Here is a 22,272-nt window from a genome sequence, read left to right on the forward strand (position 1 = left end):
ACGCTTTTTTAATATTTTGTGATTTGTTTTTACCCTATACCCGATATTTCACGCAGAATATATCAGCTGTTGACTGAGGCGGTATATACAAAAATGAAAATATTGCCATCGTGTAGCGTTACGCATAAAACTCAGCTGGTATAGCATACGAGTACTATAACTTAAGATTTTGCCTAACCTGTTACATGGAAAGTTGGATACATTTAGGATCGAAGATTTCGATCTTACCCTATTTTAATCGATTTTGTAATTCCAAAAATAAATCTGTGTTAAATTGTTTTGAAAAAGATTTAATTTGATGTGGCATTATAGAAGACGAACTGTTAAACAGTTGTAATAGAAGATTCCAAAACAATGTGTGATCGTTGTCAATTTCTTAATTTTTGTTAAGTAAAGTTTTCCCTAACTGAGCTTTTAGTGCAAAGCAAATTCGCCTATCATTCTTCAAAATAAATAATTGGGATAATAATCATTGTCTTAAAAATATTGGATCAACGGATAAAAAATAATGTTAATAAATTTAAAGAAAGATCAACGAGAGCATTTACAATTGTTGCGCCAGCGATCTCCTGAGGATGTTGTTGAGTTATGCAAATCAGCATTTGAGTACTTGAATCATGGCCCGAACTTACAACGCTATCAACAGCTTGCCAGAAAATATGCTACAAATCCTGAAATGGTGCAGCATGCAGTTGAAGCGCTTATTGCCTTCCTCATTGATGCCACTAAGGCCAAAGCCAATGAGATGGATCTGCAACGTTTGCAACAGGAAGAAGGCTATAATGATGGTATTACGGAAGTGCTAACACAATTTGTGTATAGTAAACGCAATTTTATTGAAGGCTCAATTAAGTCTGCGAATATAAGAGCTTACCGACTAGTGAACATCGAATGGCGCTTGGAGGTGCGTATAGCAACACGATGCTTACTACGACAAAACAGTATACGGGTAACAATGAAATTGTATCTACATACTGAGCCGAAAAATGAAAATAGAGATCTTCTCGAAGTTGAAAATCAGCAGACAATTCATCCTGATGAACGGCGCAATCGAAAGGATTTACTTGTGCAGACAGATTTGAATAGCCTGGTGCACATGATACAAGTATTAGAAAACGCTCTTTATGAATCGAAGAGCAGACGCATACGCAACATTGTTAGCGCAATACATTGAATATTGATATTTAAAGCTGACATATTCTAATGCATTTGAAACTTAAGTTAATACAATTTTATAATTATTTTATTAAAATCTAGCAAATTAAACTGATGTAAACACAAACAAATTACATTTATTTTTACTATTCTGTACTTTTTAATAATTCTCGGGCAGCTGCTTTCATTAGTTCTTTCTTCTTCTGCCGACTCTCGCGTTTTTCTTCGGGCGTTTTCTTCAAACCCTTGACACGACGCGTCTGTATCTTCGTCACATTCTGTTTTCCCAAATGTACACGTCCATGTGTATTTCCCAGTTCATCATAGGTGACATTCTTCTTCTTCTTTGGCTGCAATTGTTTTGGTTGTTTTCTTGCCTGCTTATACAGATCCTCTGAAGCAATTTTTGTGCGTCGAATTGAGAAATCGGCCGAAGGGCCAATTTCTACAAGCTCAATGCGTGGAGTCCTTTGACCGGATTTTTTTAGCATTATCTTATAAGATCTCATCAGTATGGCTAAATCTTCGGTGCATGTAAAGCTGATTACATGTTCAATACCTTGAAGACGAATAGCATCTACTTTATCCTTATGGAATGTATCGATAAGTAAATTTCGAAGACGGCGCAGTTCCTCAGTTTGATTCCAACGTGGGCCATTAAAAATAAGACATGGCTTGACATTTGTGCCGATTTTTTCGGTTTTGAATTCCGACATAGCAGTGTAATGTTTTATACCCAATTCAATCATATCCAATATTTCGTTTTCGAAAATGCGTCCCAGCACCAAATTGTTTGGTCTTTTTTTAGATGTTGAACCGAATGCAAATAATGCACAGTCGTTTTTCATAGTCAAGCTAAAAGAAAATAATTGAAAAACTAATAGTTTGCTACTAACGATTGACTCACAATTCTAAAGAGGAAGGATCATCGAATGGCGTGATATCATTATTTCGATTTAAAACTTTTAGCAGAGGTTTGCGAAGCTGCTGCAAGTCCTTCATGCATGATTTTACATCTCCACCGCATTTGCGCCCATCGACAAAGAGCATATTTCGAGTCGACTCTATTAGCTGTGGCTCGCGCGCCAGCAAAATCTGTTTACCCTTGCGGGTTTTTGGCTTCCTGAAGAAATATATACATTAATATGAGTTAGTATAAGTATTATCAAAATATCTACCTTATCCTCATTAGTGACATGATGAATTTTTATTTAATTTAGCTGATGAGACTTGCAAAGCGGACAAATTATTTATTACACCAAGCAATTCGCACGTGTGATAGAATATAGTTGTCCAAATATAGAGCGTAAGCGAAAACTCTCTCCCAAAGAGAAGAGAAAGCAAAATAGTTAAAGAACGGAAAAATTTCCATCACTTGCAAACACTGGTAGAAGAAGAAATATCAGCTGAGCTGAATTACAAATTTTAGTGTTAGTAAAAAGATTACACCATCATTGACATGTACATTACATTTTTATTTTAATACATTTTCCATTTTATCGTTTCTGACTATAATTTGCAAAATTTCAAACGTGCGCAAGGACAAAAGTGTACAAAATACCAGATTACATATAAAATAAAGTTCAATCGGATGCTTACAAATCATATCATTGTGGGAAGAATTCCCCAATCCTTGGATTATTTATTTTCGTAATGGATAATTTTTGCTTTCATTTTATTCTCTCAATTTTCTACTGATAATTTGATGGCGTTAACGAACAAACAACAGCTAACAACTATTACAAATTTCTATGTTATCGAACTCGAATTATAGCAGCTAAAATACATGTATGATGGAATACCAGATTTGGCCACCCGAAGCAAAATTGTAAGAGTAACGTAGCTATTACGTCACAGAGGTTTTGCGAGCAGAATTGATCCCGCTTATGTCACACGTATTTATACGCCTAGGTGAATTCTATCTCCCTTGTTTTTACGCTCTTCAAACCAATCGTTGTTCAGACGGCGTATATAACCCTCTATCGCAAACAAACCGCTGCCATAACCTCTGTCATGTCGTAAAACAACTAATTGCGTCAAATCCATTGAGTAACGGTTTGATGTTGGCCACACCTTGTTTTCCGTTCATCGTGGCTAAAGACTTTGTTGTTGTGTTAGCTTTGACAGTTTCGTGTTGTGTAGATGTGCAAAAAGGAATTGGTGCAGACGGTAAAAGAAGTGGATAATAACAAATAACTATTTCCATTGATGAAATTTTAAGTATGTGTATGTGCACTAACATAATTTCTTTTATTTTAATAATAAGTTAGAGTGTATTCGGCGCAACTTTTAAAATGGGAAAGACCTCTAAGGATAAACGAGACATATACTATCGATTGGCCAAAGAAGAAGGCTGGCGAGCTCGGAGTGCATTTAAACTGCTGCAAATCGATGAAAAGTTCCACATTTTAAAAGGTTTGTATTAGTTTCTATTTCAAGATCTATTCACAACGCTTACTTGTTCGTTAAGATGTTACACGCGCCGTAGACTTATGTGCTGCGCCTGGTAGCTGGACTCAAGTGCTTTCCAAACGCCTTTATGAGAATCGCTCCAACAATGAGGAGGTAAAAATAATTGCGGTAGATTTACAAGCGATGGCACCATTGCCTGGAGTTACGCAACTTCAAGGCGATATAACGAAACTAAGTACCGCTCAGGCTATAATTGAACATTTTGGTGGAGAATCGCAAAAGGCCCAGTTGGTTATTTGCGATGGTGCACCTGATGTAACTGGTCTTCACGACATCGATGAATACATTCAAAGTCAATTGCTACTAGCTGCACTAAGTATAACCACTCATGTGCTGATGACAGGAGGAAATTTTGTTGCCAAAATATTCCGTGGCAAAGATACTAGTTTGCTATATTCTCAGCTGCGTATATTCTTTGAGAAGGTCTCAATTGCCAAGCCAGCTAGCTCCCGCAATTCTAGTATCGAAGCGTTTGTCGTGTGCCAAAATTATCGATGCCCAGAGGGCTATGTGCCGCAAATGATCAATCCTATGGTAGATGACGTGCAAATGATAGCTAAAGCAACGGACTCGAAGGTAAACCATAAACTCATACCGTTCATTGTTTGTGGGGATCTGAGAGGCTTCGATGCGGACATGTCTTACAGTTTGAATGTAAGTAAAGAGATAAATGGAATATATGAAAACAAATATGAAAAAGAAAATGGTTTATTTATTGTTTTAAAGCTCAAAGAGGATTCGGAGTATACGTATAGAGAAGTGGTTCAAAAGCCTATTTCACCAGCTTATAAGGAAATTTTGGATAAACTTAAAAATTGTTCTATTAAACATTCCGCCATCACTGTGAAACATGACACTGAATCAGAAGTGGCTGATTCTGAACCTTCAATATCGAAGGAGGATCCAGAGCAGAATTGATATTGAATTTCCTATTAAATAGCATTTGCTCTAAATTGTATGGGTTATCGTATAATTATCTTCCAATAAATATCGTGTTCTTAAGCATATATATTCACAAAATTTCAATGTTACAATTCATATATCACCAAGAAATCGAATATTTCAAAGTATACAAATGTAGCTGCATTATGCAGCATATACGGACTTGGAAGAATTTATTATCTCTAGCTATTAAGGTATGTAATATATTTAAATTAATTTCTCCTTCATAATGTATTGTGCAAGTTTGTATTACTGGTATGAACAATAATTTGGATGTAAAATGTTTATCATGATTAGTTCCGTGCAAAAATCGTATCAGCTCTGCAAACAGCAGTATTGTTGGTCCCACTGGGCTTCATTCCGTATTTGTAAACTTTTTTTACACCTTCCGGAAAATCCGGGAGTAAGTTATTAAAATTCTCAACAGGTTGAGTTTGTTGTTCTGTCCAAATGCCATCTCCCGTAAAGTGAAATTCGCTTTCGATCAAGTAGAGAATAAGTGTGAGCAGTTCGTTGTTGTCCAAATAAAGAATGCTTTTCACAGGCATTTGCAGTTCCTCAAGAAATTCTGGGGTTTGTAGTTGCATAAGCTTTTCTTCAATGCGTTGTCTGTAGAATATGAAATTATATATAAGAAAATATTTAGAAAAAATTATCGCCTTACATGGGGTATAAAAGCAGGTGTACATTTTCATAAATTGCAGAGATTTTAAATTTTTTGGAGCGCAAAAAATCTAAACACTGTTTTACGTGGAGAACTGGTATGTGACACCAGTTTGGATGCCTTGCAAGTAAAGCCCGTAAATCATTTTCATCTTTTTTTAAAATATTTGCCAAATATACTACTACATCACGACCCTTTGTGTGATCTGTACCTTCACGCGCAAACCTGGGGGAAGCAAATATATGCATTAGTTTTCTTCACGAGTACTGTGCGCCGAACATACTTTGCAAATTTTTCAGAGCCGCCTGACAATATGTGTAGGGAAGCACAGCGCATTTTCAGTTGATTCAAGTACTCAAGGCGCAAACGAGCCTTGTTTTGGTAATGAACGAGGCGGAGCACACGCGGGTTAGTGCCTAACACCTTGAATTCTTCTATGGCGTGCAAGTCTTTCAGTCGTTCCAATACTGTATTTGATCCAAGTGTGAGTATTTCCAAACACTTTGTCACTGCTGATTCACTTATGCCATACGCTTTTACATATTCCAGTGTTTTCAACAATCCATCACATGACGACATCAAAACCTTTGGACGACGGTAGGCAATATCACGTATATCATGTCCATCTATGCTTGGGATTTCATTAATTATGCGCCGAATATTTTCAGCATCGCCATGTAGTAAGTAAGCATTCTTTATTATGCGCATTTTTGGAAATTCCAACTCTTCGAGTAGCACCTGCACTACTGATTGCACCGATTTGAAGCTGCGGTGACGAACACGGTGATATACTCGCCATAGTTTTTTAATATCATCTTCATTCATATCCAACCGTTGTTTCAGATAGGCGTTAAGTATGCATTCGCGCAAGTATTTTATTTGCATACCGTCGTTTAAGTCTTTGAAATTTTTAACAGATATCTCCGCGTTACTGAAACAATTACATAAGTTTTCCAATATGTTCACTTCCAAGGGAATATATCCATAAGATTTTAGCATAGAAACAGTTTTATTTATAACAGTAACGAATTTTGTTAGCATCGTCAGAGTGATGGGTTGAAACCCACACTCATGGAGAACTTCATAGCGATTCTCAATTGTCAGGGCATTTTGACAAAGAATTAAAGGTTTTGTGATTATTGCTTCGACATCAAAATTTAGCTTTTTCAAAGCATTGACCGTGTTAGCTGCATCTTGCCGCTTTACAGTTTTCAATTCGGGATGCTGCTCTAGGACACCACTCCATCTGCGATGATGAGAGCCTTGAAAATATAAAAATAAAATTGTTAAAGCCAGAAGATATCATCGATGTTGTAACAGCATAAAACATTCCCTATATATTTCTGGGCAATGATCCTTGGCTGGACATAAATCGGTGTAGTTTCAATACCGTAGTCGAGAGTCGGTGGAACGAAGACATCATATGTTGTTGTTGGTGTAGTAGCATAATACATCCCCACACATATAATGGAAATCCTGCTAAAGTGACAGTTCTTGGCCGGATATAAATGCGTGTCGTTCCGGTTACGTAGAACCGACTGTCGTGGGAACGTGCATCATATGTCTTTATTCCCGCTTACCTATTTGACACTTTAAAAAATAAGCATTTATTGGCTCCTCAAAGTGCACATCCGATCCGTTATTACATTCCGGCGAAGTTTGGACTGACAACTCGGTCTTTGTGTTCACGGACATCCTGGTTCTTCGAATCTTGGACACGTACGTCCTTTGCACAACCACATTAATTTGACACAACAAACGGGATATGTTATATTGGTTGTTTCGCAACATATTTTATTTTTTGCTATGCTGACAAATATCAATAACTATCCAATTTGCTTCGGGCAAAGTAAATAAATTTGGGAATTAATTGTTAAATCAAATAACCCCTTTTTACAAGAGAAGAAGGAATTTACGAAATACTCGGCTTTTTTAGTTCGCATTTGCGGAAAGTTAAAAACGCTAAGAAAACAGCTGTTTCTGTTTTATTTATATCTGGATTTATTGCGCTTTATTCATTCCTTATTTGTGTTTTAAGGCTACCATACACGTTCAAAAAAATTGCTAAATTCTCTCATGCGGGACCATCTCCATTTTCGAGCTAAAGAAAAATTAATCCAGTGTTATGAATTAGGGTTAGTTTTTCAGTCCAAGTTTGGCACAGATTTCTAACTAAACAAGTGACTTTTCCCCAAGTGGGACTGCAGAAGACATCCGCAAAGCGCTTGTTAATTTGGCGAAACCAGCGGTTTTGCTGACGTAATGATTGGGTTTTTGTTTCAATTTGTTGGCTGTTTTGTTATTTATTTTATTTTTTGGTTATAAACGAGAAAATATACGTCGTTACATGTAAATGTATTCGCTATTAATTCAAATTATTTTTATTGGAATTCACACACATTATATTCAAGAAAACCAAACCTCGCTTTATTTTAGAGTTTTTTAATCTAAAAATTTCGCTGACAAAATAAATAAATAATTGGCACGTAGACTTCTGTCAGGTGCTTCGCCGAGCTCCTCCTCCTATTTGGGGAGTGCGTCTTAATGTTGTTCCATAAATGGAGAGATCTACAGTTTTAAGCCGATTCTGAACGGCAAATGGGTTTTTATGAGTAGCTTTCTCATGGCAGAAATACACTCAGAAGGTTTGACCGTGATAGATTCCATCGCTAAAGGCCCATATATTACGACTTAATAGCGGCGTAAGACTGAATGTGTAAATGGGTAGATTAATTATCGCATTCTGATTCGATAATATCGCATATGTGAACATGATTTCTATTTATTTCAATTGTAAGTTATTTATAATACATTTACATATAAGTAGATGATCTACTTTTTCGTGCTTAACTCCCAATCCGTAATTAAAATCTGAGATTACCCATACCAAATTTCTCTCCCGAAATCAGAGATTAAAAAATAAACATAGATAATAACGATACTTTTTGACATACAACCCTGTTTTTCTATGTTATCGATAATTATTATTACGAATGTAAGGAGGAACATTAAAATAAAAACTAAATGAAATGGATGCCGGCAAAGAAAACAGGTCTGTAAACATAATAAATTTTTGTTAAATATTATTAATTAGGGATTCATTTTACAGAAAAAAGCGGGTGTCCTTAAACGTTTTGTCCTCTTATTACTTACTATAAAATGTAATATCGAATTTCGAAAGCGTATTACTGCCATAATTTTTTGCAACCTCAGTAAACGTGGCATACAGATATCCTCCAACTGTTTATTATTAGCAGACAATTGCGCCATTAAATTAGCTACTTCATCTCCTTGCATTTTCTTTATATCGTTAGTAATAATTAAAGAAACCAAAAACACCGAAATATTCCACCAAAATAAGTTTTATGAAGAAAAACCTCTCAAAGCAGAATTGACAGCTTATTGTCAATTTTGCAGGTTATCTGGCATATATGAACGGTTAGAGTAATTTTGTGGATTTATTGCTGATTAATACATATGTGAACGGGTAGATTAATTTTGTGGATTTATTACTAATTACTGCATATGTGAACGTACTTTAGTCTCAATTACATTGCGAATTACGAACAAATCATTGTCCTTCCTAATTTTTATCGGAAACTTATCGGAATTAGCAATACGACAAATAGAACTAAAGAAAAAAACAAAATAAACAAACGTTGAAAAACAACCAAAAAAAGGTATGTTATGTTAATGGAGAGATAAACAGACGTGCTTAAAAAATTTATATACGGCCAAGGACTGCGTATGGACGAAAGGATGTAGGACGACGTAGGGGAATGATTATGCGGCTACAATTTTAAGATATTATTCGCTCAAACGGAGAATGCTGCTGAAGTTACAGTCCTTGGCCGGATATAAATACGAGTCCTTCCGGTTATGTAGAATCGACTGTCAAAGGGACGTTTCATCATTCGTTAAGGATGGCTCATCAAAAAGCAAATAATTGGGTAAAGCTTCTTAAAATATGCACAAATATAAGCAATGACGAACAGGATCAAATTGGCGTAACGCCCCGCTGCTCTCCCGAAGTACTCAAAAGTTCTCTGCTCAAAAGAGAACCTCCCGGAGGCGCTCTCCAGATCACTATAGCTCCTTTTTGGCTATTCCTCTCATATGAATACCCTTACTACCTTTTTTGCGTTTTTTTCGACGAAGTATACTTCGTTACCTTCTCTTTCTAGTATGAATGTATGTTGAATGGTATTTTCGTATGTATGTATGTATGTATGTTTGCCTTCAAATCATATACATATATTTGCTCCTATGTGACTGCTTATATTGAGTTTTAATTAGTAAATTATAAACCTAGTTTTTCAACGGCATGTAAATCATGATAAAATAATATGAAATTCATAAACAACAAATTTATGTTTTTTTTTATTTTGCTCAAGAGATTTAAAACCCGCTTTAAAAACTAAATTTTTCAATTAACACCGTTATCCCATTCTACATTACTAAAAAGCACTTGATGACGCCATGTTGTAAATATGCATATTTTTATACTACTGTGATTTATATGGGCGTACCCAGCCCCCGAATGTTCGTTCCAATTCCTTGGCGACGTTTAGACATAGTCTATCATTCATTTCTGATGCCACAACTTGTATGCCCATAGGCATTCCTCTGCTATCTAATCCCATCGGAACTTGTGTTACTGGCACTTGGAGAACATTAAAAATGCTAAAGTAACTAAAATCGGTGAATTTTATCAAGGGATAGTAATGAAAGGGAGCAGTGCGGGGCGAACTATGAAAGAATAATATACCATCATCTCCCAAAATAGATATTAGCGCCTCCTTGCAATGCCTAGTTGCCTCACGAATTTGTTGCTCCTTTTCTTCGGGTAACAAAGCATCTATCAATGAGTAAATCGCAGCCATCGTAAATTCACTGCGGCCTAGTAATTTTTTGAATAGTTCAAAAAATGGGTTCAGCGTTGCGCCATTTCCTAACAATTTGTTAAAGTTTGCTGGTTCCTGTGTCATCCAGTAACGCCACATTTTCCCCGTCATATTAAGATTGGGTAAGGGGGCTAATTTTACTTCCGATCCCGATAAATTTGTAAAATGGCGGCATACCTTAAACATGAGCATTTGCTCCTCTGACCCTATGGGATTACATTGAATCATGTTATTACAAGGTATGTAGAAATATCGCAAGTTTTTTAGATCCACCGGTTCATCTAAACGTAATTTCTTTTCCATTTTTGGTTCGATGAGAACTTTCATTAATGGAATTAAATCATCAGCATACCGAGTCATTGGCCCAGCGCTCACCATTGTGTTTTCTTCATCTCCACTTCGAAAGGTACAACCGCGCATGTTAACGGCACCTATGGTAGGTTTGTGACCAAAAATTCCACAGTTGAATGCTGGTATGCGAGTGCTTCCACCAATATCTGTACCTAGCCCAAACGCTGTGCAACATGCACTGATTAGCGCTGCTTCTCCACCCGATGATCCTCCAACAGAGCGTCTATAGTCATATGGATTATTAGTTTGTCCAATTAACATGTTGCGTGTCTCAATCCATTTATTGACTTCAGGCACGTTTGATGTTGCCAAAATAATGGCCCCGCTTTCCTTCATCAATCGCACGCATTCAGCGTCCTTTGAGGCGCGTTCATTTCGTCGAGAAACCAAACCTAGCGTATGCAGTTTGCCGGCTACTTCAGTGCTGTCTTTTGTGGTAAATGGAACGCCGAGAAATGGCTTTGTCTTTAATTCGGCCTCTGTGATCTCGCCTTTTTCAAAACGCTCATCAATAGCTCGCGCTTCATCGAGTGCCTCTAAGAACGGACCGTCAACAATAGCATTTAACTCACGGTTGACAGCAACTATACGGTCATAATAAGCTTTTAACACTTCGTAGGACTTCAATTTTCGTTCCCGTATTAGGCGAGCAAGCTCCACAGCGCCCGTTGACAGTAATTCCTCCTGTTTCTTATTTGGCGGCACTGGTACACAACGAAAAACACCCAGAAGCCAACCAAGTACAAATTCCAAAAATCGATCTAAAAGTATGTGTATAAACGGTATAAGTGTAGATAATGTCGACTTTGTTGGAACAACCATTGTCGTCTTAGTTTTGGATCGACACGGGGAATGCAAGATACACGTGAACTTCAACGAATCTCGGCCTGTATAATTTAAATAATATAAGTAATTAAGCGCGTAAAAAGAAAGAAAATAAATGATAAGCACTAACAAAACGGTTAGCTGCATATATATACATAAGTACAAATTGTATTTGTTAAGGAGGGAGAAAAACCTTAGTGAAATAAAATGTTGGCACTTTTCTGCTTCGTTTCTTCCAATACAGGTAATTGACCAGTTTCACTCTGCTCAAGAAAAAGAAATGATAATATAAAATAATGATAATTAAGATTTAGTTAATTGACAGTGTTGTCAGCATTACCCAGATGTATCAGTTTTGTGGCCATCTATGGTTTTGTGTTTGCTTTGCATACAGTAACAAACTATAATAAAACCTCAAAGCACTGAATATTACACAACAGTTTACAATTAGCAATTGTAAAGTTTGGTTTATTTGCTGATCATTGGAAAGCTTTTCTATTTGAATTAATTGATATACCGAACATACAAAAAAGCAACACTGAACTTACATCTTAATTCGCCGCAATTTGACGTTGAGCTGTTTATATGTATGTGCTCTTATTGTGTTTTATTTTTCTTGTGTTCTTTGTTACTACTGCTTTATGTTTCTATTGCTTAACGATTAACTAGTATTTGATGTTCGCTGGCAGTAAGTGCATTTAAAGTGTTGGCAATATTTGTGATAAAAAATTGATAAATGAGCAAAATCCAAACTAGTTGAGCAAATAGAAATAAAGTATTTTATTTAGCGACTGCAGGTAAATATACACGATTGAAGTGTACTATATGTATGATGTGTTTGTGTGGAGGTGGGGGATGGCGTGAGTTGTATGTGCATGACGGAGCTCTTCCATCGGGTGCAGTCAAATGAGGTCCGTAATTGTATTTACTTAATATTTATTGTTTTTAGTTTTTAGTGAAGTATATCTAGTATTTGTTGACATAAAATCATGTCCATAAGTACGTACATATATATGTATGTACATACGGGTATAAACAAAATAAAGGTGTTTTGTTTGACAACAGTTGTGGAAGTTATCGGCCCATTGAAGCTAACTCGAGACATATTAAGGCATTGAATAGAAATTTGTTTTACGCGCAATACAAACAAATTTTGTATCCACAGTATGCAAAGCATTTGATATCTGTGCCCGGCGCATTGTAATTTTCTGGCCCAAAAATAATGTATACAAAAGGATAAAACTCATTGCATAAGAAGTGGTGAAAAATCATTACTTCAATTATTAAAAAGCAAACGGTAGGCAGCTTGGTAATGGATTATTTAAAAATCTTTTGTATATCTAATCTAATGTTATTGTTGTGTTTCTAACATTACAATCTATTCCTCATAAGTTTTTGTGTGGAATGTTGCTGAAATTACATACTTCCGACTGTCGTGGGATGGAAAAATTTTAATAATCTTGATTAATGCATTCAAATGTTTTTTAATATAGTGTATAATTTAGCAAAATGTGAACATAGCTTCTCATAAAATGAATCTGAAAATACAAAAAAAATCAATTTCTAACGGAATCCAATCGAAATTTTGATTTGGTGACACTTTTGCATAGGTTATGCAAAACTGGTGCAAATATTTTATTATACATTTTCTATGTACAATGTAGGTTGACGACAAAAATATGGTCTTATAGAATTAAAAAATAACCACCACAACGAATTAGTCGTTTACCCCTTACGTTACTGTTGTTGTTGTAGCAGCTTATTGGGTCTGCTAAGCATAGTGAAGTCACCAGCCGTCGTCAATCTCATTTAAGGGTAGGCCCTAGAAACTTGCTGTTTCGTCGGAGTAGGTGCAAAAGGATAGGGGACGTAGAAGAGTGTCATTCCCATGGCAGCCAGTTCTGCGTACCGGAATGACTCGAGAGGTTTTCATGATCGTGGGTTGCCGCCGTCATAAACCAGCCTTGCTTAGTGCGCTGAACCACAACTCTTGTCTACCTCTTAAGTGTTAATCATGTAATATAATTACTCAGACCAATTAATAGAAAGTTTAAACAATGTCAATACTTTGAAGCAAATACCACTTAGAATTTAATGTTTAAACGTTATTTGCATAACCTTTGATTTATTGGCCCGCAGTTCAATTAAATATCTTTATTGAGCTTATTCACTTAGTAATATAAATATACCTAGTTGATTATTTCCTATCACATAAATAAACGCTATTGTATATATTAACATACATTGTACACGAATTTGAGGTTTCAATGTATTTATGTTCTTAATTGTATGTAGTCCTGTGAAATCAGTATAAAAATACTTAGTATTTGATAATTATGTATGTGCATGTTTTCTTTGAACTCTTTGTTTTGCATATCCGCCGACCACAGCCAATTATGTACACAGTGTGTAGGGCGGATCGATTTAAAAATCGCTCATTGCTCTGTAAAAATCGTATTATAGGGATCAAAATAAGAAACTTTGCCGAAGGAAACATACCTCTAAAACGAATTCTGATGTCCCCCAATTTCAAAATATCACCATTTTTGACCTTTACATGAAAAAATCAGCTAAATGGCTATGTATTTTTTTTAATTTTTATTTATTTATAATAATATTTATTATTTATTTATAATAATAATAGGACTATGAATAAGTTCGTGCGGTTTTACAACAGATGGCGTAACTTGATTATTATTCCATCGATCCACATTTCCAAACATTCATTGGAGAGCTACTGTCGTAAGGCACAAACGTCAGTATAAGTTTTTTATTTGAAGCGTAAACAACAATATTTTTACCACACTTGAAAATGTCGAATTTCGTGCCAAATAATGTGTTTTTGCGGGGAATTCTTCTTCATTATTTTAATATGAAGAAAAAAGCAGCCGAAAGTCATCGTATCTTGGTGGAAGTTTATGGTGAGCATGCTCTATCTGAGCGAACGTGCCAGAAGAGGTTTGCACGCTTTAAAAGTGGTGATTTTGGCTTGGAAGACGAAGAACGCGAGGGTGCGCCGCCAAAGTTCATGGATACCGAATTGGAGGAATTGCTCGATCAAGATCCGGCTCAAACGCAAGAAGAGGTTGCAAAAACTTTGGGAGTTGATCAATCAACCATTTCCAAACGTTTAAAAGCCATGGGAATGATCCGAAAGGTAGGCCATTGGGTGCCGTATGAATTGAAGCCAAGAGACGTTGAACGCCGTTTTATGGCATGCGAACAACTGCTTCAACGGCACAAAAGAAAGGGTTTTTTGCATCGAATTGTGACTGGCGATGAAAAGTGGGTCCATTACGACAATCCAAAACGTCGGGCAACGTATGGATACCCTGGCCATGCTTCAACATCGACGTCGGCGCAGAATATTCATGGCCTGAAGGTTATGCTGTGTATCTGGTGGGACCAGCTGGGTGTTGTGTATTATGAGCTACTGAAACCGAATGAAACGATTACGGGGGATGTCTACCGACGACAATTGATGCGTTTGAGCCGAGCACTGCGAGAAAAACGGCCGCAATACGCCGATAGACACGACAAAGTTATTTTGCAACATGACAATGCTCGGCCACATGTTGCACAAGTGGTCAAAACATACTTAGAAACGCTCAAATGGGATGTCCTACCCCACCCGCCGTATAGTCCAGACCTTGCGCCATCCGATTACTATCTCTTCCGATCGATGCAACATGGCCTGGCTGACCAGCACTTCCGTAATTACGATGAAGTCAAAAAATGGATCGATTCGTGGATTGCGGCAAAACCGACCGAATTTTTCACAAAGGGAATCCGTGAATTGCCAGAAAGATGGGAAAAAGTAGTAGTAAGCGATGGACAATATTTTGAATATTAAATTTGTAACCATTTTACGTCAATAAAGTTTCACGCACGAACTTATTCATAGTCCTATTATCTAATTTTTTCTCTTAAGAAATTTATTTAGTCAGAACATATGGATGTAAATGAAAAAAATAATTTAATTGAGTTATAGAAAAGAAACTAAAAAGTTCGACCCAAATTGGGGGACATCAGAATTCGCTTTAGAGATATGGTTCCTTCGGCAAAGTTTCTTATTTTGATCCCTAGAATATGATTTTCACAGAGCAATGGGCGATTTTTTTGCCTCCCCACAAAAGACCCTAAAAGTTCGACCCAAATTGGGGGACATCAGAATTCGTTTTAGAGGTATGGTTCCTTCGGCAAAGTTTCTTATTTTGATCCCTAGAATATGATTTTCACAGAGCAATGAGCGATTTTTTTGCCTCCCCACAAATCGACCCGGCCTAGTACACACTGACCATTCCTTTAAACCCCATTGGTACATTTTTTCATTGAATGAATTTATTTATTTCAAATTTGTTCAAGACCTTACAGTTCTTATAGATAGTTGATGGGGGTGACAATGTTGCGTATCGGTCCCAGTATTAAAAATCTGAAGTAGCAAAGTGACGTTTTTAACCGTTTAATAGTTTTTAACAAAAACGCTTTTGTAACGTTGATCTTTTCTATTACTAAATACTAAATACAGGCGGCCGCCGTAGCCGAATGGCTTGGTGCATGTCTACCATTCGAAGTTCAGAGAGAACGTAGGTTCGAATCTTGGTGAAACGCCAAAATGAAGAAAAAGTTTTTTCTAATAGCGGTCGCCCTTCGGCAGGCAATGCCATACCTCCGAGTGTATTTCTGCCATGAAAAAGCTCCTCATAAAAAATATCTGCCGTTCAGAGTCGGCTTGAAACTGCAGGTCCCTCCATTTGTGGAACATCAAGACGCACACCACAAAAGGAGGAGGATCTCAGCTAAACACCCAAAAAGGGTGTACGCGCCAATTATACAAGGTGAAGTCTAAAATAAACAATACTAGCGTCATAAAAATGTTTTTGATGGAAGTTACATCCCTAGCTGACTTTCAGTGAAAGCTTGGTGACGTCCAAAGTGTCAGTATGTTTGTGTCATCGGTACAAAAATTAGTTTCGAACAAAGAGCTAATATGGAATTTTGTTTTAAAATCGGTAAAACGTTTACCGAAACATTTGAATTGATGAAAAAAGTTTATGGCGATGATTGTATATCTCGTGCAAGAGTTAATAAGTGGTTTACACGTTTCAGAGATGGTTGTAAGAACATAAATGACAATGAAATCAGAAATCACCGAAAACTTCATCGAAATGGTTCGTAAATTTATCAAAAATGTACCGAAATCTTCGTTGAAATTCCTGGAATCGGAGTTGAATATCTCCAAAACATCGATTTATCGCATTTTAAATGATCATTTGGTCTGTGCACGTTCCATTCCTCACAAGTTAACTGAGGACCAAAAATTGCTCAAAATTCAACATTCGAAAGACCTCATTAAGGCGAGAAAATACGAGAACTTCCTTTACTACATGTAACGGGTGATAAACCGTGGTGTTTCCAACATGAACCTGAAACTAAGCGTTAAATTCCAAGGGAATTGTCCACAAGGTGTTCGTACCAAAGGACCAAATCATCAATTAAATTTTCTATCTTGGCGTTTTGCAGCGTTTATTGCATTGCATTTATCGCATGAATTCGCCCTGAATACCGCGAAACAGGAAGCTGGCGCTTATTGCACCATCTCATCGATCCACTCTTGTGACTGATTTTTTGACTAGAAATCGCATTTTAACCATCAATCATTCACCGTATTTGCCTGATATGGCTCCGTGTGACTTCCATCTATTCGGAAAATTGCGTTTGGCCATGAAAGGAAAACGTTTTGCGTCCGTAGAGATCATCCAAAAGGCTTGTACCGACGGTCTGAAGGACATTCCAATCAATGACCTGAAACACTCTTTCGAAAAGCTTTTAGATCGCGCAAAACAGTGTATCGAGGCCAGAGGGGACTATTTTGAATAAATAAACTCGAAGTTATCAAAACAAAGCTCATGTCGTTTCTTAGTCTTTGTTTATTTTGGACTTCACCTTGTAGGTACATACATATGGTATATGTATATATTTATGTCAGTAAAGTTTTTTATCTAATCTTACACATCCCGTTTGCTATTGATCAACTTGAAGCCTTTAGAAATTAGAAGTTCGATTCTTGCTCTCTCGCCTGTTTTCAATGTTATTAATGTTGACATTGATTGCCCATTTCTGCTTGAGAATATTAATTTTCTTACAACTCCCGGAATTCTTCGTAATGCTCTTTCTTTCTATCTAAATAAGTTCAATATAAATGCCCCTATTGAACATGCTTTGTTGGTTGTTTGGCCGAGCTCCTTCTCCACTTTATGGTGTTCGCGTCTTGATGTTTTTTTACAAAGTAGGGATCTACATTTTTATGCCGCCCCCGAACGGTAGATGACTTTTTATGACGAGCTTTTTCTGGGAGGTTAGAAAAAATCTTGTTCCAAGCCCGGGGTTTCGAGGGGGGCGCCGTAATTGTCACCTTTGTATAATGAATCGCAACTTCAATCGCACGAAATGATTTCTGCATGTCTTACTTACAGATAAAACACATTCACTAAGCACAATGAAGACGGGGCTATCCCCGCCATATGAACTCCCACTATGGCCTGGGCCACAGTCCTTTACGTCTGCATCGACGGCCGCAACCACTTACATGGATGATTTTGAGAATATCATTGCCAAGGGTAAAGAACCGGTGATGACCAAGGAGTACAAGCCCCAAATGGCTAATGAGTTTGAGCGTTATTTGAATCCACAAACTTTGAAAGGACATGTTTTTCGTAGCGAGAAGGTTCGTAAAATCATCGCACATTATGCGCAAGTGAATAATTGCCCAGTGAAGCAGATTGAAAAGCAGGTGAAAGAGATTATCGATGAAATCGGTTTGGAGCGTAATCTGCCGATCATACGTTGGTGCGGTATGGCCATAACGGCAATTGCAAAACGCATCCTCTCGGGAATTTATGTAAATGCGAGAAGCATTCGAACCGTGCGGGAACAGCTGGGACGAAATCCAGTTTGCTATTTGCCCAGCCATCGAAGCTATATGGATTTTGTATTAATGTCATACATTTGCTTTTATTATGACATTGAAATACCTGGTATAGCGGCAGGAATGGGTAAGTAACAAAATGGCGTGTATTCGATTCAGGATATAGAAATTTAAATTTCTTATTTATATATCTAGACTTCCATGCCATGTTTGGTATGGGAACAATGCTACGTAAAACGGGTGCTTTTTTTATGCGACGCTCCTTCTCAAAAGACGAGCTTTACTGGGACATTTTTCGCGAATATATGTACGCATTGATCTCTGTTTATCATATAGGAGTTGAATTCTTTATAGAAGGAACACGCAGCCGCAATTTTAAGGCGCTCGTGCCAAAAATTGGCCTCCTTTCGATGGCACTGCTTCCCTACTTCACCGGCGAGGTGTCTGATGTCACCATCGTGCCAGTGAGCATATCCTATGAACGTTTACTCGAGGAACAATTGTTCGTCTATGAATTGTTGGGCGTGCCAAAGCCGAAAGAGACGACGAAGGGTTTCTTCAAGGCGCTGAAGATTATCGATGAACGCTTTGGAAAAATGTACTTGGATTTTGGTGCACCAATATCTGTGCGTGAATTCTTTGGTCACACGGCCTCTGATCGAATGCAGCGCGCCGCCATGGGTGCACACTTACAAAAGTTAGATAAACACGAGTTGGATTTGATTAAGAAGTTGGCTAATGAGGTTGGTTCACATATGTGAAATAACGTTCGATTACACACATAATATACATGCATTTCACTCACAATTCCTGTAACTTTGTAGGTAATTTATCAACAGCAACGGCGCATCGTTATAAGTACATTCAATCTACTGTGTCTGTACTATGCTAGTCAATTATACGCAGGATATTCGGTTAATATCGAGGAGTTAGCACGCGGAATTACCAAGTTAAAATATATATTCGAAGAGTTAGGCGCACATGTTGCCACCGATTTGAATCGCCTCAAAATTGAAATAATCGAAACCGTTGAAATACATGCGAACATTGTACATTTTCACAATGCACGATTGCAATTCACGCAGGTCGCTGCTGCACAACTGGCACAGGATATCGATACTAAAAGACTGAAGGCACATGCCCTACTGCCACAGACAATGGCTGTAGCTGTGCCGGCGCTGACATTGCAGCTGTATATAAATCCCTGCATGTTTTGGCTTGCACGTCCGGCTTATCTGCTATTAGCTGCACTTCATTTGCAGAGAGAGCAGCAAAACCAAAAAGACGTCAATAGCGTGGCATTACCTAGCAGCTATGTCGAGGTGGTGGCGTATTTGTCGCAACGTGTAGCTATACTTGATGATATATTCAAACATGAATTCATAATTGAGTCAAACCGAGATTTGGAGGTGAGATTTCGAATCTTCACATGAATTATATTATATGAATTTGTATGTGTTTGTACATTTTTTTACAATATTTTGTTTAAATTCTTCCTTCAGGAGTTCGAACGAAATCTCAATCTACTCTCAAATGTTGGCATTCTAACAATATCATCCGATGGCGGCCAAATCACATTTCTCGAAAATGAATGCAGTAACGTTATACTCTCCGCATTAGCACCTTTTCTCTGTGTCTATTATCAATTAGCTGTGGCGCTCAATGAGGTAAAAATATCTTAATGCTTGACTTATTTAGAATAGGTCTGTTCATGTAAAAATTATCCAGTAACTTGTCAGTAACAATTTGCAAGTTTTATGAACAGTTGATTAAATGGTTGGTGGGAAAAATCACAAAAATTAAAAAAAAAAAACTCAGATGACCTACCTCGTATTAAATAAAAAACCAAAATAAAGCAAATAAAATTCAAAATAACGAGCTTAGGCATCACATGATTTTATTTTGTCCAAAATAATTTGTTCCATTTCATCATCGCTGTCAGATGAAGAACATCCCATTAGCATCTTTAACTTTCTTTGCTTCCTCCTAAGCATGTATATATATATGTATATACAAACATATATTGCCAAATTAGTTAATGACTAAAAAGTACAAGCATAAAACACAAAATATACCTTCAAACCTTTGGACTTGTATTTCGGAAACTGCAGCAACGATGACTGGACGCTGTGGTTCAGAAGGACATACCTCTATTTAATATATGACTTCAAATAAACTTTATAAATTTTATCTAAAATATATTTACTTACATTATCCATTTTAATCATCACTTCTATTTTAATTTAGAACTTTGGCTCAATTCGCAAATTTTAATTCGCTGTTGTTGTAGCAGCATAAACATTCCCCGTGCATATGCGAGGAATGCTGCTGAAGTGACAGTCCTTGGCCGGATATAAATTCGGGTCGTTCCGGTTACGTAGAACCAACTGTCGTGGGAATTTTAATTTGTGTTTATTTTTGCTTTGCGATCAGCTGTTCCCACTTGCAAATTCTTACAAGTAAAAATTTACCCAGCAAAACTTGCAATTTCCCCACAAAATAAAATGTCATTTTGCTCTTTCACTTTCCCCTACTTTGCAAATTTTTTGGATACATGAAAACCAAAACTTGATAATTTGGTTGATTCATGAACAGACCTAATAATTAAGAGCACTTATTAACTTGTTTATATTTTCCATAGTTCCCCACCACCAGTTTAGCTACTTCTTCCACAAGTGACGAATCCAAGGAATTTAGCACGAAGGATGTACTCATACATATGCAACAACGTGTAGAAAAACTTTTGCAGCAGCAACATGTCACCAATGTGCATCCTTATTGTCTGGCCCTAGACAATTTGAATATTGCATTGCACTCGTTTCAGCAAGTGGGCTATCTGATGAAAAACAAGGATACTGGCATGTTACAGCACGCATTTGGGAAACCTTTGCGTACAGTGGAAGCGGACATGTTGCGTTACTGCGAATTATTGCCATTCAAACAGTACTATAGCGCAGCCAGTGCACAAATGAACTCTATGCCATCTAAGTTATAACTATTAAAACAGTGTAGCAAAAGTACACTGGTAACACAGGCTAAGAATTTTCACGTAGCTTTTGTGTTTATAGTGTTAGTTCTCGTTTTACCAATGCTGCGTTTATTAATCGATTTGTTCATTTAGTTTTATGGAAACAAATTCTTGAATACAAAATGAAAGTTAGTTTTAGTTGAGTGAGCTTCTGAGTGCGATGCAACATTTAAATAAAAACTCAGTGGTCTTAAGGAAAAAGTGCGTAGTGTTCGGGTAAGAGCATAAAAGAGTGAATTATTGCTAAGCACAACAAACTTGTTCAAATAAGTCCATCGGGAATGGACAAATGCGGAAACACGCTGCTTAACCGTGAGCAATCGCTGAACAGGTTTAGGTTCCGCTCACAAAGTGTGCCAAAAAATCGAGAGTGCTTTTCAAGAAGAACAAGCAGTGATTTGAAAATACAATATGAACAAGATATTGAAGACATTGGTTGAAGACGTTCTGTTTAAATCTTATAAAAATTAGAGTATTCTGCTAAGTAAATGTTATTTTGATATTTAAAAAAGACAATTTTTGGCTTTTATCGGTTTTGGAACCTTAATTGTTTTTGCCAAAACAAACGCGCAAAAATGAAACAAGCACAATTTTATTTCCAAATACTCGTTCAATATTAAATAATGCATTTAATTGTCAACGAAAAATAAAAACTAAATGTTTCACCACAAAAAAACACTTTACGTTCCATATTCTTGCTAATAAGGTAGATTTTTTTTCTTTAAATAAGTATTCTTGAAATAGTCTATTTGTGCCATACGAGTTTATGTCGACGTTTCTTTGGCTGCTTGTTTAACAGGGGTAAATATGTATATTAAAATATAAAGCAGCGAATTTAAAAAACAAGCAGATATAACCTGTGCGTACTATATCTATACTATTTGCTTAGTTAAGTGACTATATTTTGTGTTAAATAAATGCTATAATAGCGTATTTATATTATATGCCCAGAAAATACTTTTAGAAATTCCAAAAAGCGTTGCCTAGTTTTAATTTGTTTTGC

General features: G+C 36.8%; 6 protein-coding genes across 9 annotated transcripts; 3 read left to right on the plus strand and 3 right to left on the minus strand.

The window, feature by feature from the left end:
• Positions 1–69: 69 nt before the first annotated feature.
• On the plus strand, positions 70–1,286 carry LOC128862868 (uncharacterized). Its single transcript, XM_054101651.1, has one exon. The coding sequence runs from the start codon at positions 509–511 to the stop codon at positions 1,172–1,174; it is 666 nt and encodes a 221-aa protein (XP_053957626.1). The 5' UTR covers positions 70–508; the 3' UTR covers positions 1,175–1,286.
• Positions 1,226–2,466, minus strand: LOC128862857 (ribosome production factor 2 homolog). The gene is made up of 3 exons (XM_054101643.1): positions 2,334–2,466; positions 2,063–2,278; positions 1,226–2,010 (listed from the first exon to the last, which is right to left on the minus strand). Exons 1-3 carry the CDS (start codon positions 2,351–2,353, stop codon positions 1,302–1,304), a joined length of 945 nt encoding a protein of 314 aa, XP_053957618.1. The 5' UTR covers positions 2,354–2,466; the 3' UTR covers positions 1,226–1,301.
• Positions 2,467–3,066: 600 nt separating this feature from the next.
• On the plus strand, positions 3,067–4,636 carry LOC128862849 (putative tRNA (cytidine(32)/guanosine(34)-2'-O)-methyltransferase 1). The gene is made up of 3 exons (XM_054101631.1): positions 3,067–3,570; positions 3,626–4,281; positions 4,354–4,636. The coding sequence occupies exons 1-3, from the start codon at positions 3,450–3,452 to the stop codon at positions 4,543–4,545; spliced, it is 969 nt and encodes a 322-aa protein (XP_053957606.1). The 5' UTR covers positions 3,067–3,449; the 3' UTR covers positions 4,546–4,636.
• LOC128862844 (transcription termination factor 5, mitochondrial) lies at positions 4,618–7,218 on the minus strand. Its single transcript, XM_054101618.1, has 4 exons — positions 6,814–7,218; positions 5,517–6,495; positions 5,234–5,458; positions 4,618–5,178 (listed from the first exon to the last, which is right to left on the minus strand). Exons 1-4 carry the CDS (start codon positions 7,022–7,024, stop codon positions 4,863–4,865), a joined length of 1,731 nt encoding a protein of 576 aa, XP_053957593.1. The 5' UTR covers positions 7,025–7,218; the 3' UTR covers positions 4,618–4,862.
• A 2,362-nt stretch (positions 7,219–9,580) lies between these two features.
• LOC128862896 (fatty-acid amide hydrolase 2) lies at positions 9,581–11,807 on the minus strand. Of its 2 annotated transcripts, none has more exons than XM_054101716.1 (3): positions 11,654–11,807; positions 11,507–11,576; positions 9,581–11,375 (listed from the first exon to the last, which is right to left on the minus strand). In XM_054101716.1, the coding sequence occupies exon 3, from the start codon at positions 11,308–11,310 to the stop codon at positions 9,739–9,741; it is 1,572 nt and encodes a 523-aa protein (XP_053957691.1). In that variant the 5' UTR covers positions 11,311–11,375; positions 11,507–11,576; positions 11,654–11,807; the 3' UTR covers positions 9,581–9,738. The 2 variants fall into 2 exon arrangements, with proteins under 2 accessions (XP_053957691.1, XP_053957682.1); XM_054101707.1 differs by having other exon boundaries at positions 11,444–11,576.
• A 116-nt stretch (positions 11,808–11,923) lies between these two features.
• LOC128862876 (dihydroxyacetone phosphate acyltransferase) lies at positions 11,924–22,213 on the plus strand. 3 transcript variants are annotated; one of them, XM_054101672.1, is made up of 6 exons: positions 11,924–12,110; positions 17,790–18,368; positions 18,437–18,984; positions 19,066–19,650; positions 19,744–19,908; positions 20,883–22,213. In XM_054101672.1, exons 2-6 carry the CDS (start codon positions 17,813–17,815, stop codon positions 21,234–21,236), a joined length of 2,208 nt encoding a protein of 735 aa, XP_053957647.1. In that variant the 5' UTR covers positions 11,924–12,110; positions 17,790–17,812; the 3' UTR covers positions 21,237–22,213. The 3 variants fall into 3 exon arrangements, with proteins under 3 accessions (XP_053957647.1, XP_053957638.1, XP_053957657.1); XM_054101663.1 differs by having other exon boundaries at positions 11,974–12,001; XM_054101682.1 differs by lacking the exon at positions 11,924–12,110 and adding an exon at positions 12,397–12,610.
• Positions 22,214–22,272: the final 59 nt, after the last annotated feature.

Source organism: Anastrepha ludens, chromosome 2, assembly GCF_028408465.1.
Source record: "Anastrepha ludens isolate Willacy chromosome 2, idAnaLude1.1, whole genome shotgun sequence".
Lineage (NCBI taxonomy): Eukaryota > Metazoa > Arthropoda > Insecta > Diptera > Tephritidae > Anastrepha > Anastrepha ludens.

Excerpts from the sequence above, each read along its gene's own strand:
- LOC128862868 (XM_054101651.1), top strand. The coding sequence starts at position 509 with ATGTTAATAAATTTAAAGAAAGATCAACGAGAGCATTTACAATTGTTG.
- LOC128862857 (XM_054101643.1), bottom strand. The coding sequence starts at position 2,353 with ATGTCACTAATGAGGATAAG. Across the intron at positions 2,279-2,333 it reads ATGTCACTAATGAGGATAAG|GAAGCCAAAAACCCGCAAGG; the intron begins GTAGATATTTTG and ends ATATTTCTTCAG. Across the intron at positions 2,011-2,062 it reads GATCCTTCCTCTTTAGAATT|CTTGACTATGAAAAACGACT; the intron begins GTGAGTCAATCG and ends ATTTTCTTTTAG.
- LOC128862849 (XM_054101631.1), top strand. The coding sequence starts at position 3,450 with ATGGGAAAGACCTCTAAGGATAAACGAGACATATACTATCGATTGGCC. Across the intron at positions 3,571-3,625 it reads AAAGTTCCACATTTTAAAAG|ATGTTACACGCGCCGTAGAC; the intron begins GTTTGTATTAGT and ends TTGTTCGTTAAG. Across the intron at positions 4,282-4,353 it reads ACATGTCTTACAGTTTGAAT|CTCAAAGAGGATTCGGAGTA; the intron begins GTAAGTAAAGAG and ends ATTGTTTTAAAG.
- LOC128862844 (XM_054101618.1), bottom strand. The coding sequence starts at position 7,024 with ATGTTGCGAAACAACCAATATAACATATCCCGTTTGTTGTGTCAAATT. Across the intron at positions 5,459-5,516 it reads GGCTCTGAAAAATTTGCAAA|GTTTGCGCGTGAAGGTACAG; the intron begins GTATGTTCGGCG and ends TGCTTCCCCCAG. Across the intron at positions 5,179-5,233 it reads CACCTGCTTTTATACCCCAT|ACAACGCATTGAAGAAAAGC; the intron begins GTAAGGCGATAA and ends CATATTCTACAG.
- LOC128862896 (XM_054101716.1), bottom strand. The coding sequence starts at position 11,310 with ATGGTTGTTCCAACAAAGTCGACATTATCTACACTTATACCGTTTATA.
- LOC128862876 (XM_054101663.1), top strand. Across the intron at positions 18,369-18,436 it reads TGGTATAGCGGCAGGAATGG|ACTTCCATGCCATGTTTGGT; the intron begins GTAAGTAACAAA and ends TTATATATCTAG. Across the intron at positions 19,909-20,882 it reads TAGCTGTGGCGCTCAATGAG|TTCCCCACCACCAGTTTAGC; the intron begins GTAAAAATATCT and ends TATTTTCCATAG.